Here is a 15,806-nt window from a genome sequence, read left to right as displayed (position 1 = left end):
TTACCTTCCTCTGAAAAGCATTGATTCTTTTTCTACCAGGCAATTCAGTTATTGGGTAATCATTTTAAATTTTATGTGCTTGGTTTTATACTTCATTAACATGAGTCTATAGAAAACTCAAGGCATTTCCAAACCCCTCTAAAATGGCAGGCCTGAACTTCCAAACTTGGTTTCCTCTGGGGATGTTGTCAGGGCTTGAGTTTAGGCTCTAACTGTTAGGACTGATACAGAGTAGATTTTAGTATAGGGCAGAGGTCAGCCAACAATGATCTATAGGCTAAATTTGGCTGCCTGCCTGTTTTGTAAATTCATTTTGCAGGCTTACTGTTTTATGTGTTCTTCATGGCTGCTTTTGCACTACAGTGGCAGAGTTGAGTAGCTACAACAGAGCATATGGCATATAAGCCTGTAATATTTACTGTGTGGCCCTTCACAGATAAGTTTGTCAGCTACTGGTCTAGGGCATAGTCTTTACTCTTAAATTGTATTCTTTCTAGGGTTTTAGTTGGATGCTGATATATTAGCAGACTACTAACAACTTTCTCACTCCATTAGGACAGGTATTCCTCTTGTCCCTCCCATGGTATAAATCAAACAACAGATTCTTGTTTGAAAAATGCCTAATTACAGAGAGCAAAAGTTCTAAAATATACTTTTAAAGATAATACAGACATGTTCATATTGATATTTACAGAAAAAATACAAAAATGATATTAAATAAATAAAAAGTATATTAAATATCTAGGCCAAAAATTTTAAATTCAGTTGTTTGGCACTAAGAAGGTAAATAAAGAGTAACACAGTTCCTATGTTTAAACAATTAATAAAGATTTTAGGACAGGTAAATAATTGGTCTTCTTTAAAACAGGATGAATGGCAAAAGATTTTGGAATTTTTTTTTCATTACAAGAATTTTCTTGGTGAAATTCAAAAAGTGTGTTAAAAATGTTAGTATTTTTAAAATACTTTTATATTTTTAAACGTGTGCTTATTGTTATCCATGAGAATAATGCTCTTTAAATCTCTCTTGAAAACATCATACATTAGGAGAAATGTAGAGTTATACAGCAATAATTTTTGTCATACCTTTTTTTTATATATTTTAGGCTATCTGAGGGTATAAAGGATTTTAGCACTTGTAGCTTGGATGACTTTAAATATTTTGCTGCACATTCTGGCCTTGAATGTCTTCATAAAATCCTTCCTGTTGAGCCAGTTTACAAACAGAGGCAGACGTGTGGCAATGGAAAGTTGGAATCGGGTGAAGAATGTGATTGCGGCACTTTACAGGTTAGTGGAAATTTTTTCAAAAATATTTTTTACTTCCTGTATATGTGAGTACGAGGTGGAAAAGAAGACCTTGTCTTTTAGAAGAAAAATTTTGAAAAATACCTTCTTTGGGGAAGATGGAAGCCTTTAAGTTTCCTAATTTTGCCATTTTTTGAAGTGGGGAGCAAACATCCTTTAGTTAATATTTGTCTTCAAATATTGTCTTCCTAAATTCTTTAGTGTATGCATCAGCTCTAATCTTATAATTAGTGACCACAAAGAGTGTATAAGGAGTTGCAGAAATATGCCTTTAACTACAAGCAGTAACAAAAAGACAAGAACATCTAAAGACTATAGACTATATAGCAAAATGCATCGTTTGCTATTATACGGAAAAAAAGTTTTGTATGGACAGGTTATGTTTCCCTTCAACACTGCAGTGGATGCTCCTGCCATTGCAGTAAGGGAAGATAAAGAAACACAAAGAAACACACAGTGAAACTGCAGTAAGGCACGAAAAAGAAACAGTGAGTGGAAAGGAAGATTAAAACTGTCTAATCAAATTCAACTTGGCCACGTGATTGGAGAATCCTAAACAATCTACCCCCGAAGTCTGCTAAAGCTAATTAATGAATGCACGTGAACCCAAATTCCATGGAGTTCTATGTATAAACAATGAACAAATGTAAAATGAACTAAAATGTACAATTCCATATACATTGTTTCAAAAACATGAAATAGAGATAAATTTAACAGAATACGTGCAAGACCTGTACAATGAAAACTCATATTGCTCAGAGAAATGAAAGAAGATCGAGAGGGAGACATATCCCACTTTCATGGATTGGAAGACACAATATTGCCAAGATGTCAGCTCTACATCAACACTCCACACAATCCCAATCCCAACCCCACCATCGTTCTGTGGAAATTGACAAGCTGATACTATAATATATATGGAAATGCAAAGGACCTAGAATAGACAAAGCAATTAAAAAGAACAAAGGTGGAGCACATACACTAATTTTCTGTAAATTTCAAAATTTTCTATAAAGCAGAAATAATCAGTATAATGTGGTATTGGCCAAAGCATAAATATATCCCTTAATGAAACAGTATAGAGAATCCAAATATAAAATATTTATAAGGTCAGTTGATTCTCTGCCAATCAGAGATGTTAAGGCAGTTAAATGGGTGAAGAAAACCTTTCCAACAAAGGTATTGTATGAGCTAGATATCCACGTACATAAAAAGAAAACTTTGACATCTCACCATACACAAAAACTAACTTGAAATGGATCAAAGACCTAAATATAAAAGCGAAAATCCTAAAGCTCTTAGAGTAAAACACAGGAGACAGTCTTTTTGACTCTGTGATAGGCAGAACTTTCTTAGATAAGGCAAATAAGAATGAGGTTTTAAAGAAAAATATGTAAGTTGTACTTAATCAAATTTAGAAACTTTTTCTTTTAGGCTCTGTTAAGAAAAATAAAATGATAGACTCTGAAATGGGAGATTCAAAAGCCAATTCAAAGGACTTTTATTCAAATACATTGAAATACAATTATGGTTTCTGGTCTGACATGTGAGAAGTTTAAAAGTCACCACTTAGTCCTTACAAGTAAAAAGCTAACCAACTTGGAAAAGAAATAGCTCTTCTTGCATCCATCAGAGATGTGAGGTCACAGAGCAAACCACTGCCCCACAAATTGGAAACACCAACAGGTGGATGCAGAGAATCACAACTTAATAGAGTAGCAACCCACAAGCTAAAACCTTTTGGGAACCAGTATCTGGGTAGGAAAACCTGAACTGGAATTGACAAATTTCTGGAGTCTCAGTGTGTAGAACTCTGATAGTTTAAAACTCCAGGGGAACCCGATCATAGGAAGGTCCCCACACTTTTATGAGTTGTACCTGCAGAAACTTGAACTGTTTGTCACAGTGAATACTAGAGAGAAGTCTAATGCTTCTGACAGAGGGAGGGGAAAAGGAACCATTTTGAAATAGCCAGAGCATTCTATTCTTAAGAAAGTCTGCCCTTACAAATGGAGTTGTATTGAAAAAGAAAAAAAAAAACCCAAACTAGAATAACCAAACATTTGATTAAGAGATACAGTAAGAAAAAAAGCTAACAAAGGAATATTTAAACTTTGAGTACATGAATACACGAGTCAATAGATGAAATAAATAGCCTTTTAAAAGTATAATATTGCTGCCTGTGGTGAAGCTGTTCATTGAAAATACCAATTAAAAATACCAGTAAGGGGCTTCCCTGGTGGCGCAGTGGTTGAGAGTCCACCTGCTGATGTAGGGGACACGGGTTCGTGCCCCGGTCCGGGAGGATCCCGCATGCCACGGAGGGGCTGGGCCCGTGAGCCGTGGCCGCTGGGCCTGCGCGTCCGGAGCCTGTGCTCCGCAACGGGAGAGGCCACAACGGTGAGAGGCCTGCGTACTGCAAACAAAAACAAAAACAAACAAAAAAATACCAGTAAGAAAAAACACAACACCAGGAAACTCAAACTTCTAATATTGGTAAATTACAGAGTTTAAAACAAACTTGCTACTGAAGACTGGAAAAGTTGATTGAAGGCACTGAATCTTGTAAAATACAAGTACGTATGGGGCCAGCATCCCAGTGAAATCTGGACAGACCAGACTGGCTTCTGGGACCACTTTTCTGGGGGCAGAAGTTTGGGGGTTTGCCATTTCAGACAGAAGCTGAGAGTCTGCCTGCTGGCAGTGTGTAAATAGATTTATTATGAAAGCAAGAATATAGGAAAAATTTAGAAGAGAATGGTAGCTAACAAGAAATCTAATAACTATTTCCTCTAAGTTTTTGGCTCCACAGTAGTATGTTAATATTGTTCAGATTATATGGAATGTAGTGAAATGACACATTTCTTTTACAACCTACTGGCTGAGATGTTGATTTCAATAAGTCTCATGTAAAGAGTGGAATTACAGAAACTGGTTTTTAAGAAATGCTCATACTTCGTAAATAAATTCTGTATTGTAGTTTTATTTGATTGTACCTAATCATGCATGACTGAGTAACAAAGCATTTGTTTCCAGAATTGTACACATCCAGCCTGCTGTGATCCTAGAACATGTAGAAAGAAAAAAAATAAAATATGTGGTTCGGGGGAATGCTGCACACGAAATTGCAAGGTAGGAGGCAATCTGTATTTTATATGTTAGCATTAAATTTCTTTTTCTTAAAAAATTTATTTATTTATTTATTATTTTTGGCTGTGTTGGGTCTTTGTTGCTGCATGCGGGCTCTCTCTAGTTGCGGCGAGCAGGGGCTACTCTTCATTGTGGTGCGCGGGCTTCTCATTGCAGTGGCTTCACGTGTGTAGAACGGGCTCTAGGCGCATGGGCTTCAGTAGTTGTGGTGCCTGGGCTCAGTAGCTGTGGTGCACGGGCTTAGTTGCTCCACGGCATGTGGGATCTCCCTGGACCAGGGCTCGAACCTGTGCCCCCTGCATTGGCAGGCGAATTCTTTTTTTTTTTTTTAATTTATTTATCTATTTTTGGCTGCATTGGGTCTTTGTTGCTGCGTGCGGGGTTTCTCTAGTTGTGTCGAGTGGGGGCTACTCTTTGTTGCGGTGTGTGGGCTTCTCATTGCGGTGGGTTCTCGTTGCAGAGTACAGGCTCTAGGTGCGTGGGCTTCAGTAGTTGTGGCTTGCAGGCTCTAGAGCACAGGCTCAGTAGTTGTAGCGCATGGGCTTAGTCGCTCCACAGCATGTGGGATCTTGTTGGACCAGGGCTCGAACCCGTGTCCCCTGCATTGGCAGGTGCATTCTTAACCACTGCGCCACCAGGGAAGTCCCATCATTAAATTTCTTGAAATACTTGTTCCAGGGAGATGGAAAACATGTCACTACTCTATGCAGTCCTTCCCATCTTATTATATGCAAGCAGCATTGGAGCCCCTGTCACACTTCAGTCCACTCTGTAATCTGTCATTTCTAGGACTCTCCTGTACATAATGCCTGATGCTTCTCTCTCCTGATTTGACTTCCCATTCCTATACCACATTACAAATCTTTCCTGTACCCACTGGGATTTCTCTGTGATCAACATACACCTTGGGCAACCTTCTTAAATTCTTATTTTATAAGACCATACTTAACATAGGGACAGGAAGTTAGACTAGTTCTTTTTGCTGGCTAACTTCTCTTTACTGTCTTCTGGTAAAAATCCTCTCTACCTTCACAATTCATTCAGTTACTGTTACAACCATGCAGTTCCTTTTAATGAAAGCATTTAACGAACCCCTGAAAATTGCCCAACACCCAGCACAATCCATTGGAACCCTAAGGAGAAAGAAACAAACTCTTGAACAAAGGTAAATGCACATATTCTTAAGACAGGAGGAAGAGCATGATTTAATCTTTAAAAAAATTTCCCCCAGGTTTATCGATATAACCAACATATAATTCTTTAGTTTAAGATGTACAACGTAATGATTTGCTCTAAGTATGTATTGTGAAATGATGACCACAATAAGGTTAGTTAACACATCCACCACTTCACATACTGAGAACATTTAAGATTTACTATCTTAGCAACTTTTAAGTATATAATAACATTATTGTTAACTACAGTAATGCAGTACATTAGATCCCCAGATTTTTTTCATTTTATAGCTGAAAATTTGTACCCTTAACCTACATCTTCCCATTTTCCTCACCTAGCACCCACTGGCAACCACCAATCTACTCTCTGCTTTGAGGAGTTTGACTTTTTTACATTTCACATGTGAGATTATATAGTATTTCTCTTTCTCTTGTCTGACTTATTTCAATTAGCATAATGTCCTCCAGGTTCCTACATGTTGTCGCAAATGGCAAGATTTCCTTATTTTTTATGGCTGAATATTATTCCACACTACATTTCTTTTAATACATTAATCTATTGCTCGACACTTAGGTCATTTCCATATCTAGGCTATTGTGAGTAATGCTGCGATGAACATGGGGGTACACCTGCCTCTTCAAGACACTGTTGTTATATCCTTCAGATATATATCCTGGATCAAAGTAGTTCTATTTTTAATTGAGAAACCTCCATATAGTTTCCCATAGTGACTGTAACAATTTACATTCCCTCCAATAGTGTGCCAGGGTTCCCTTTTCTCCGCATCCTTGTAAACACTTGCCATTTGTTGCCTTTTTGACTACAGCCATTCTGACAGGTGTGAGGTGATATCTCATTGTGATTTTGATTTTCATCTCCCTGATTAGTGATGTTGAACATCTTTTCATGTGCCTGTTGGCCATCTGTGTGTCTTTTGAAAGATGCCTATTCAGGCTCTCTGTCCATTTCAAAATCAAGTTGTCCATCTACGTCTCTACAAATGACCCCATTTCGTTCCTTTTTATGGCTCATTAATATTCCATTGTATATATGTACCACATCTTCTTTGTCCATTCGTCTGTCAGTGGACATTTAGGTTGCTCCCATGACCTGGCTATTGTAAATGATGCCACAGTGAGCATTGGGGTGCATGTGTCTTTTTGAGTTATGGTTTTTCTGGGTATATACCCAGTAGTGGGATCGCTGGGTCATATGGTAATTCCAGTTTTAGTTTTTTAAGGAACCTCCACACTGTTCTCCACAGTGGCTGTATCAATTTACATTCCCACCAACAGTGCAAGAGGATTCCCTTTTCTTCACACCCTCTCCAGCATTTATTATTTGTAGATTTTTTGATGATGGCCATTCTGACCAGTAGAGACTGTCATACAGAGTGAAGTAAGTCAGAAAGAGAAAAACAAATATCATATATTAAGGCATATATGTGGAATCTAGAAAAATGGTACAGATGAACCTATTTGCAATGCAGAAATTGAGACACAGAAGTAGAGAAGAAACGTGTGGGCACCAAGGGGTGAAAAGGGGGGGTGGGATGAATTGGGAGAGTGGGATTGACATATGTACACTAATATGTATAAAATAGATAACTAATGAGAACCTGCTGTATAGCACAGGGAACTCCACTTCTCTGTACAGTAGAAACTAACACAACATTGTAAAACAGCTATACCCCAATAAAAATTTTTTTTTAATTTTAAAATAAAAATTAAATTTAAAAAAAGGGAAAAATAAAATCAAGTTTTTGTTTTGTTTGCTTGTTTGTTTTTTTAATATTGAGTCATCTGAGTTCATTTTATATTTTGGATATTAACCCCTTAACAAACATATTTGCAAATATCTTCTCCCATTCAGTTGGTTGCCTTTTTGTTTTCTTGATGGTTTCCTTCATTGTGCGGAAGATTTTGTTTGAATGAGTCCCATTTCTTTATTTTTGCTTTTTATACCCTTGCCTGAGGAGACAGATCCATTAAAAATATTGCTAAATTCAAAGTCAAAGAGTGTACTGCTTATGTTTTCTTCTAGGAGTTTTATGGTTTCTGGTCTTGCATTTAGGTCTTTAATCCATTTTGAGTTTATTCTTGTATATGATGTAATATACACACATGATATACAAAAATTTCATTCTTTTAGGTGGAGGTGTCCAGTTTTCCCAACATGGCTTATTAAAGAGACTGTTGTTTCACCATTGTATACCTTCTTGCCTCCTTTGTCATAGATTAATTGACCATATGTGTATGATTTATTTCTGAGCTCTCTATTCTGTTCCATTGATTTATACCTGTTTTTGTGTCAGTAGCATACTGTTTTGATTACTGTAGCTTTGTAAAATAGAAGTCAGGGAGTGTGATAACTCTAGTTCTTTTTTTCTCAAGATTGCTTTGGCTGCTAGGGGTCTTTTGTGGTTCCATACACATTTTAGAATTCTTTGTTCTAGTTCTGAGAAAAATGTCATGAGTATTTTGCTAGGGATTGCATTCAATCTGTAGATTGCTTTGGGTAGTACAGTTATTTTAACATTAATTCTTCCAATCCATGAACATGGTATATCTGTCCATTTATTTGTATGTATTCATCAATGTCTTATAGTTTTCAGAGTATAGGTCTTTCACTTCCTTGGTTAAATTTATTCTTAGGTATCTTATTCTTTTTGATGTGATTGTAGATGAGATTGTTGCGTATGTATTTAGCTCTGAGTTGAGTCTCTTATAAGTAGCTTATAGATGCGTCTTGTTTTTTTTTTTTTTATCCAGTCAGCCTTTTGATTGCAGCATTTAGTCCTTTGACATTTAAAGGGGTTATTGATAGCTATGTACTTATTGATATTTTGTTTCTTGCTTTCTGGTTGTTTCTGTAATTCTTCTCTCTTTTCTTTCTCTTTTAGTTTCTTCCCTTGCAGTTTGATGATTTTCTTTAGTGTTATGTATGGGCTCCTTTCTCTCTAATTTTTGTATATCTATTGTAGTTTTTGATTTGGGTTACCATACACCATCATATATGTTGACCTATACCTACACCTATTTGTTTTAAACTGATAGTCATTCAAATTCAAACACAATTCTAAAAGATCTACATTTTTTACCCTCCCCCCATATACATTTTATGTTTTTGATGTCATATTTTACATCTTCATGACTATCCCTTATATGTTTATTGTAGCTATAGTTGATTTTTACAATTTTTGTCTTTTAACCTTGATACTAGATTATTTAAGTGGTTGATCCACTGCCTTAACTATGTATTTGCCTTTACCAGGGAGATTTTTCACTTCCTATATTTTCTTATTTCTTGTTGTAGCCTTTTATTTTTCACTTAAAGAAGATCCTTTAACATTTCTTGTAAGGTTGGTTTAGTAGTGATGAACTCTTCATTTTTGCTTGTCTTGGAAAAGCCTTATCTCTTTTTCAATTCAGAATGATAACCTTGCAGGGTAGAATATTCTAGGTTGTAGATTTTTTTTTCTTTCAGCACGTTAAATATATCATACCACTCTCTTCTGTGGTGGAAAGTTTCTTTAGAAAAATAAGCTAAGAGCCTTATTTGGCTTCCCTTGTATGTGACTTTGTCTCTTGCTGCCTTTACAATTTTCTCTTTATCTTTAACTCTTGCTATTTTAATTATGATAATTCTTAATGTGGGTCTCTTTGGGATCATCTTGTTTGGGATTCTCTGTGATTCCTTTACCTGGATACCTGTTTCCTTCTTTAGGTTAGGGAAGTTTTCAGCCATAATTTCATCATATAAAGTCTAAAAGTTAAATTTATTCCCAAGTAATATAATGTTTTTGATACTATTATAAGTGGGATTTAAAATTTTTCTTTTTCATATATTTTGTTATAAATGGATAGAAATGATTTTAGTAGTTTGATTTTGTATCCTGCAACTTTACTCAATTTGTGTATCAGTTCTAATGGATTTTTTTTGTGGTTCTTTAGGATTTTCTGTATATAAGATCATGTCATGTGAAAACAGCGACAATTTTACTTCTTCCTTTCTGATTTGAGTGCCTTTTATTTCTTTTTCTTGCCTAATTGCTTTGGCTGGAACTTCCAGTACTGTGCTGAATAGGAGTGGTGATAGTGGATACCTCCGTTTATTCCTGATCTTAGAGGAAAAGATTTCAGCTTTTCACTATTGGGTATAATGTTAGCTAAAGTTTGTCATATATAGCTCTTATTATGTTGAGATATGTTCTTTCTATACCCAATTTTTTGAGTGTTTATCATGAAAGAGTGTTGAATTTTGTCAAATGTTTTTTTCTGCATCTCTTCAGCAGATTTCTGAATTTTACTCTTAATTTTATTAATGGGGTGTATTGCATTTATTGATACCTGTATGTTGAATCATTCTTGTATCTAAGGTATAAATCCCACTTGACCATGGTGTTTGATCCTTTTAATATGCTGTTGAATTTGGTGTGCTAGCATTTTCTTCAGAATGTTTTTCATCTGTATTCACCAGGGATATTGGCCTGCAATTTTCTTTTCTTCTGGTGTCCTTATCTGTCTTTAGTACTGGGGTAATGCTGGCCTTGGAAAACAAGTTTGGAAGTATTCCCTCCTTTTTAATTTTTTGGAAGAGTTGGAGAAGGATTAGTATTCTTCTTTAAATATTTCATAGAATTCACTTGTGAAACCATCTGGTCCTGGGCTTTTCTTAGGAGGTTTTAAAAACAAATTTAGTCCCTATAGTTACGATTAGTCAGTTCGAGTTTTCCATTTCTTCATGATTCAGTCTTGGTAGATTGTGTGTTTCTTGGAACGTATACATTTCTTCTAGGTCACACACTTTGTCAGCATATAATTCTTCATAGTAGCTTCTTATGATCCTTTGTATTTCTACAGTATCAGATTTAGTGTCTCTTCTTTCATTCATAATTTTATTTTATTGAGGCCTGTCTTTTTTTACTTGGTTAGTCTAACTAAAGTTTTGCCATTTTGGATTTCAAAAATCCAACTCCTAGTTTTATTGATCTTCTCTATTTTCTTTTTAGTCTCTATTTCATTTATTTCCCCTCTAATCTTTGTTCTTTTCTACCTTTTGCTAACTTTGGGTTTACTTTTTTCCTCCTTTTCTTATTCCTTTAGGTGTAATGTTGGGTTGTTTATTTGAGATATTTCCCTTTTTTAATGTGGACATTTATTGCTATAAACGTAACTCTTATAACTGCTTTTGCGGCATCTCATATATTTTGGTATATTGTTTTTTTGTTTTTCTCTGTTTCAGGATTCTTTCTGATTTTTCTTTTATTTCTCCTTGATCGTTCAGGAGTGTTATGTTTAATTCTGCATTTTCTGAATTTTCCACTTTTTCCTCTTTTATTGGTTTCTAGTTTCATAGCACTGTAAAATACACAAAATATTATTTCAGTCTTAAGTTTGTTAAAACTTGCCTGTGACCACCATATATCCTATTGTAGAGAATGATACATGTGCTTTTGAGAAGAATTTGTATTTTTTTCCATTGGAAATAATGTCCTATATATGTCTCAAGGTCTATTTGATCTATAATGTTATTCAGGTCTGCTATTTTCTTACTTTCTTTCCGGTTGATTTATCCAATGTTAAAAGTAGGGTATTGAAGTCCCCTTCTGTTATTGTATTGTTGTCTACTTTTCCCTTCAGTCTGTCAATATTTGCTTAAAGTTTTTAGGTGCTCCAATATTTGTTGCATGTATAGTTACAAGTGTTATGTTCTCTTGATGGATTGATCCCTTTATCATTTTATAATGACCTTTTTGTCTTTTGTGACTGATTTGACTGAAAGTCTATTTTGTCTAATATAAGTGCAGTAAACCCTGCTTTCTTTTGGTTAGCATTTGCATGGAATATCTTTTTCTTCCTTTCACTTTCAGCTTAGGCATATTCTTAAAGCTAAATTGAGTTTCTTGACTGTTGAATCTTTTTTTTTTTCTCTATCCATTTTCCATTCTGTATATTTTGATTGGAGAATTTAATCTGTTTACATTTAAAGTAATTATTGATGGGCAAGGACTTTCTATTGCCATCTTGTTAGTTGTTTTCTGTTTTTTAAAGTTCCTTTTTCTTTTCTGTCTTCCATTTTGATTTATTTTTTGTAGTGATATATTTTAATTTGTGTATCTATTATAGATTACCTCTTTGTGAATACCATGATGCTTATAAAGATATTTTATAGATATAACAGTATATTTTAAGCTGCTAATAACAACCCATCTTCTATAAATACAAAAGCTTTGCATTTTTAATTCTCCTCCTCCTATATTTTATGCATTTAATATCACACCTTGTATTTTTTATATTGTGAGTCCATTAACAAATTATTATAACTATGTTTATTTCATAATACTTTTGTAGTAGAGATAAATGTGATTTGTCATGATTACAGTAGTAGTATATTCTGAATTCGACTATATATTTACATTTACCAGTGAGTTTTACACTTTTATATATTTTCATGACTTAATGTCCTCTTATAATTTGATGAACTCCTTGTTGGATTTCTTATAAGCAGGTCTGGAGGTGATGAACCCTCTTACCTTTTATTTGTCTGGAATTGTCTTTATCTCTCCTTAATTTTTGAAGGCCACTTTGCTTTGTATAGTTTTCTTGGTTGGCAATTTTTTCTTTTAGTATTTTGAATGTTTCATCCCCCTCCATCCTGGTTTGCAACATTTCTGCAGAGAAATCCACTGATAACCTTATGGATTCCTTTATATGTAATGAGTAATTTTTATCTTGCTGCTTCAAAAATTTTCTTTTGACTTTTAACATTTTGGTTATAATTTGTCTTAGGGGAATATATTTTAGGTTTTTCTTGTTTGGAGACCTTTTAGCCTTCTGTTCCTAGCTGTCCGTATGTCTCCCAAGATTTGGGAAGTTTTCAGCTATTATTTCTTTAAAAATCTTTCTGCTCCTTTCTCTCTGTTTTCCCCTTCAGGAGCTCTCATGAATGTTCATTTGCTTGATAAGCTACCATAATTCAGGTAGGTGTTCTTTACTTTTTTATTATTTTTGGTGGTTGTTGTTTCTCTACTAGATAATTGGAAATAAACAATATTCAGGTTCACTTACTGTTGCTTCTGCATGATTGATTCTGCTTTTGAAGTCTTCTATTAAATTTTTATTTTTATTATTGTTTCTTCAACTCTACAATTTCTGTTTGGTTCTTTTTGATGGTTACACTTTCTTTATTCCTCCATTTTGCTCTTGCAGTTTTTTCAATTTCCTCTGGTTATCTACCTATGTTCTCTTACATTTCTTCATCAAGGTTCTTTAAGATGATTATTAAAAAATCTTTCCACAAATTAAAGCCCAGATTTAGATAGCTTCCCTGGTGAATATTACCAAACATTTAAAGAAGAAACAATAGCAATATACCACAATCTCTCCCAGAAAATATAAGAGAAAGGGATACTTTAAAACTCATTTTAGGGCTTCCCTGGTGGTGCAGTGGTTAAGAATCCACCTGCCAATGCAGGGGGCATGGGTTTGAGTGCTGGTCTGGGAAGATCCCACATGCTGTGGAGCAACTAAGCCTGTGCACCACAACTACTGAGCCTGTGCTCTGGAACCCGTGAGCCACAACTACTGAGCCTGCGTGCCACAACTACTGAAGCCCATGTACCTAGAGCCCGTGCTCCACAACAAAGAGTAGTTCCTGCTCACCACAACTAGAGAAAGCCCACGCGCAGCAACAAAGACCCAACGCAGCCAAAAATAAATAAATAAATAAATTTATTTTAAAAAAATAAATAAGAAAAATAACTCATTTTAAAGGACAGTATTACCCTGACACCAGATGAAAGCCTCACAGGGAGGCTATAGACCAATATTCCTCATGAATGTCAATGCAAAAACCCTTTTAAAATTACAAACAGAATCCAGAAACATGAAAAGAATGCCACCATGACCAAGAGGGATTTATTTCAGTACTGCAAGTTTGTTTAATTAATGTAGCACACCATATTATTTAAATAAAAGAAAAGAAAGTACATGATCATCTCAGAAGATTCAGTGAAAGGATATAACAAATGTAATAACCACTCATTTATAAAATTATCCACAAATTATAAATAGGGAGAAACTTAACCTGATACAGGTCATCTATGAAATACCTACAGCTAACATCATACTAATATCAAAATTCTCAGTACTTTCCCCCTAAAATCAGACACAGAGCAAGGAGGTGTAGGCTCTCATCACCTCTATTCAATGCTGTACTAGAGACTGTAGAAAGTATAGTCAGGTAAGAAAAAGAAATAAAAGTCGTCCAATTTGGAGGGAGGAAGTACACGTCTCTCTGCAGATGACATGATCCTGCATGTATGTAATAATCCTAAGGAATTCATCAAAAATAGCTTTGAAAGCAAATGAGTTTATAAAAGTCACAAGATACACAGTCACTATACAAAAATGAATTGAATTTCTATGTAATTGCAGTGAACAATCTGAAAATGAAATTAGAAAAGCAATTCCATTCACAGTAGCATAAGAATACTCTTAATAAAAGAAATGCAAAACAGATTCACTTAACACAATTTTGAGGAAAAGAAAAAATCTAAGTGAAGTTGGAATATTCCATGTGAATGGATTGGAAACTCAGAATTGTTAAGATGGCAATTTTTTCCTTTCTCGGTGGTCCCCAGTAGTATCTTTAGGTTTAATGAATCAGTAGAGAACTCACAGTTCTCAGCATATAGCTTACTTGTGACTGTGATTTATTAAAGCCAAAGGACACAAAGAAAAATCAGCAAAGGCTATCTTTCCATTTACTTGTTTTTCATCATGGATTTCCTTCATCAATGTTTTATAATTTTCAATGTGCAGATCTTATATATCCTTAATAAAAATTATTCCTAAGCATTTTATTCTTTTTGAGGCTATTGTAAATAGGATTTTTTCTTAATTTGTTTTGTAGATAGCTCATTTTTATTGTAAAGAAACACAACTATTTTTGTATGTTGATTTTGGATCTTGCAACTTTAAATAATTAAGTTATTATTTTTAACAGTTGTTTTGGTGAAGTCTTTAACCTTTTCTATATATAGCATAATGCAAACAGAGACAATTTGACTTCTTTCCTTCCAATTTGGATGTCTTTTATTTCTTGCCTCATTGCTCTGGCTAGGACTTCCAGTACTAAGTTGAACAGGAGTAGTGAGAGAGGGCATCCTTGGCTTGTTAGCTATGGGATTGTCATATATGGCCTTTATTATGTTGAGGTGCATTCCTTCCTATAGCTAAGTTGATAGTTTTTCATCATGAAAATATATTAAATTTTGGCAAATGCTTTTGCTGTATCTGTTGAGATAATCATGTTATTTTTATCCTTAATTCTGTTAATGTAGTGTATGGCATTTATTGACTTGGGTATGTTCAGCCATCCTTGCATCCTAGGGCTATATCTCATTTGATGATGGTGTATGAACATTTTAATGTGCCGTTGAACTTGGTTTGCTAGTATTTTGTTGAGGACTTTTGCATCTATGTTCATCAGGCTGTTCATCAGGTCAAAACTACTTTGGCATATAGTTTTCTTTTCTTGTGGTGTCCTTGTCTGACTTTGGTCTGAGGGTAATTCTGGCCTTGTAAAATGAGTTTGAAAGTGTTTTTTCCTCTTCAATTTTTTGGAAGAGATTAAGAAGGATTGGCCTTAATTTTTCCTTAAATGTTTGATAGAATTCAACTGTGAAGCCATCTGATCCTGGGCTTTTCTTTTATGGGAGGTTTTTGATAACTGACTCACTCTGTTTGCTCATTATTGGTTTGTTCAGATTTCCTATTTCTTCATGATTCAATCTTGGAAGATCATTTCTAGGTTTCTTCTAGTTTATAAACTTTGATTATAATTGTAGTCTCTTATAATCCCTTGTATTTCTGTGCTATCTGTTATAATGCCACCTCTTTCATTTTTAATTTATATGAATTGTCTCCTTTTTTTTTTCTCAGTTAGCCTAGCTAAAAGTTTGCCAATTTTATCTTTTCAAAAACCCAGCTCTTAGTTTTTGTCACTTTTTAAAATTGTTTTTCAAATCTCTATTTCACTTATTTCTGCTCTAATATATATTATTGCCTTCCTTCTGCTAACTTTGAGCTTAGTTGGTTCTTCTTTTTCTAGTTCCTTGAAGTGTTAGGTAGGTTGTTTGTCTGAGATCATTTTTTGAATATAGGTGT

General features: G+C 34.6%; 1 protein-coding gene across 1 annotated transcript in view; it reads left to right on the top strand.

The window, feature by feature from the left end:
* Positions 1-15,806, top strand: part of ADAM18 (ADAM metallopeptidase domain 18) — a 130,694-nt gene that overhangs the window by 54,000 nt on the left and 60,888 nt on the right. Inside the window, exons 12-13 of the mRNA XM_060136316.1 lie at positions 1,107-1,290; positions 4,345-4,440. Coding sequence (XP_059992299.1) covers positions 1,107-1,290; positions 4,345-4,440 — 280 coding nt within the window. The remainder of the gene's footprint in view (positions 1-1,106; positions 1,291-4,344; positions 4,441-15,806) is intronic.

This window comes from Lagenorhynchus albirostris, chromosome 21 (assembly GCF_949774975.1).
Source record: "Lagenorhynchus albirostris chromosome 21, mLagAlb1.1, whole genome shotgun sequence".
Lineage (NCBI taxonomy): Eukaryota > Metazoa > Chordata > Mammalia > Artiodactyla > Delphinidae > Lagenorhynchus > Lagenorhynchus albirostris.
This window is presented reverse-complemented; position numbering and strand designations above follow the sequence as displayed.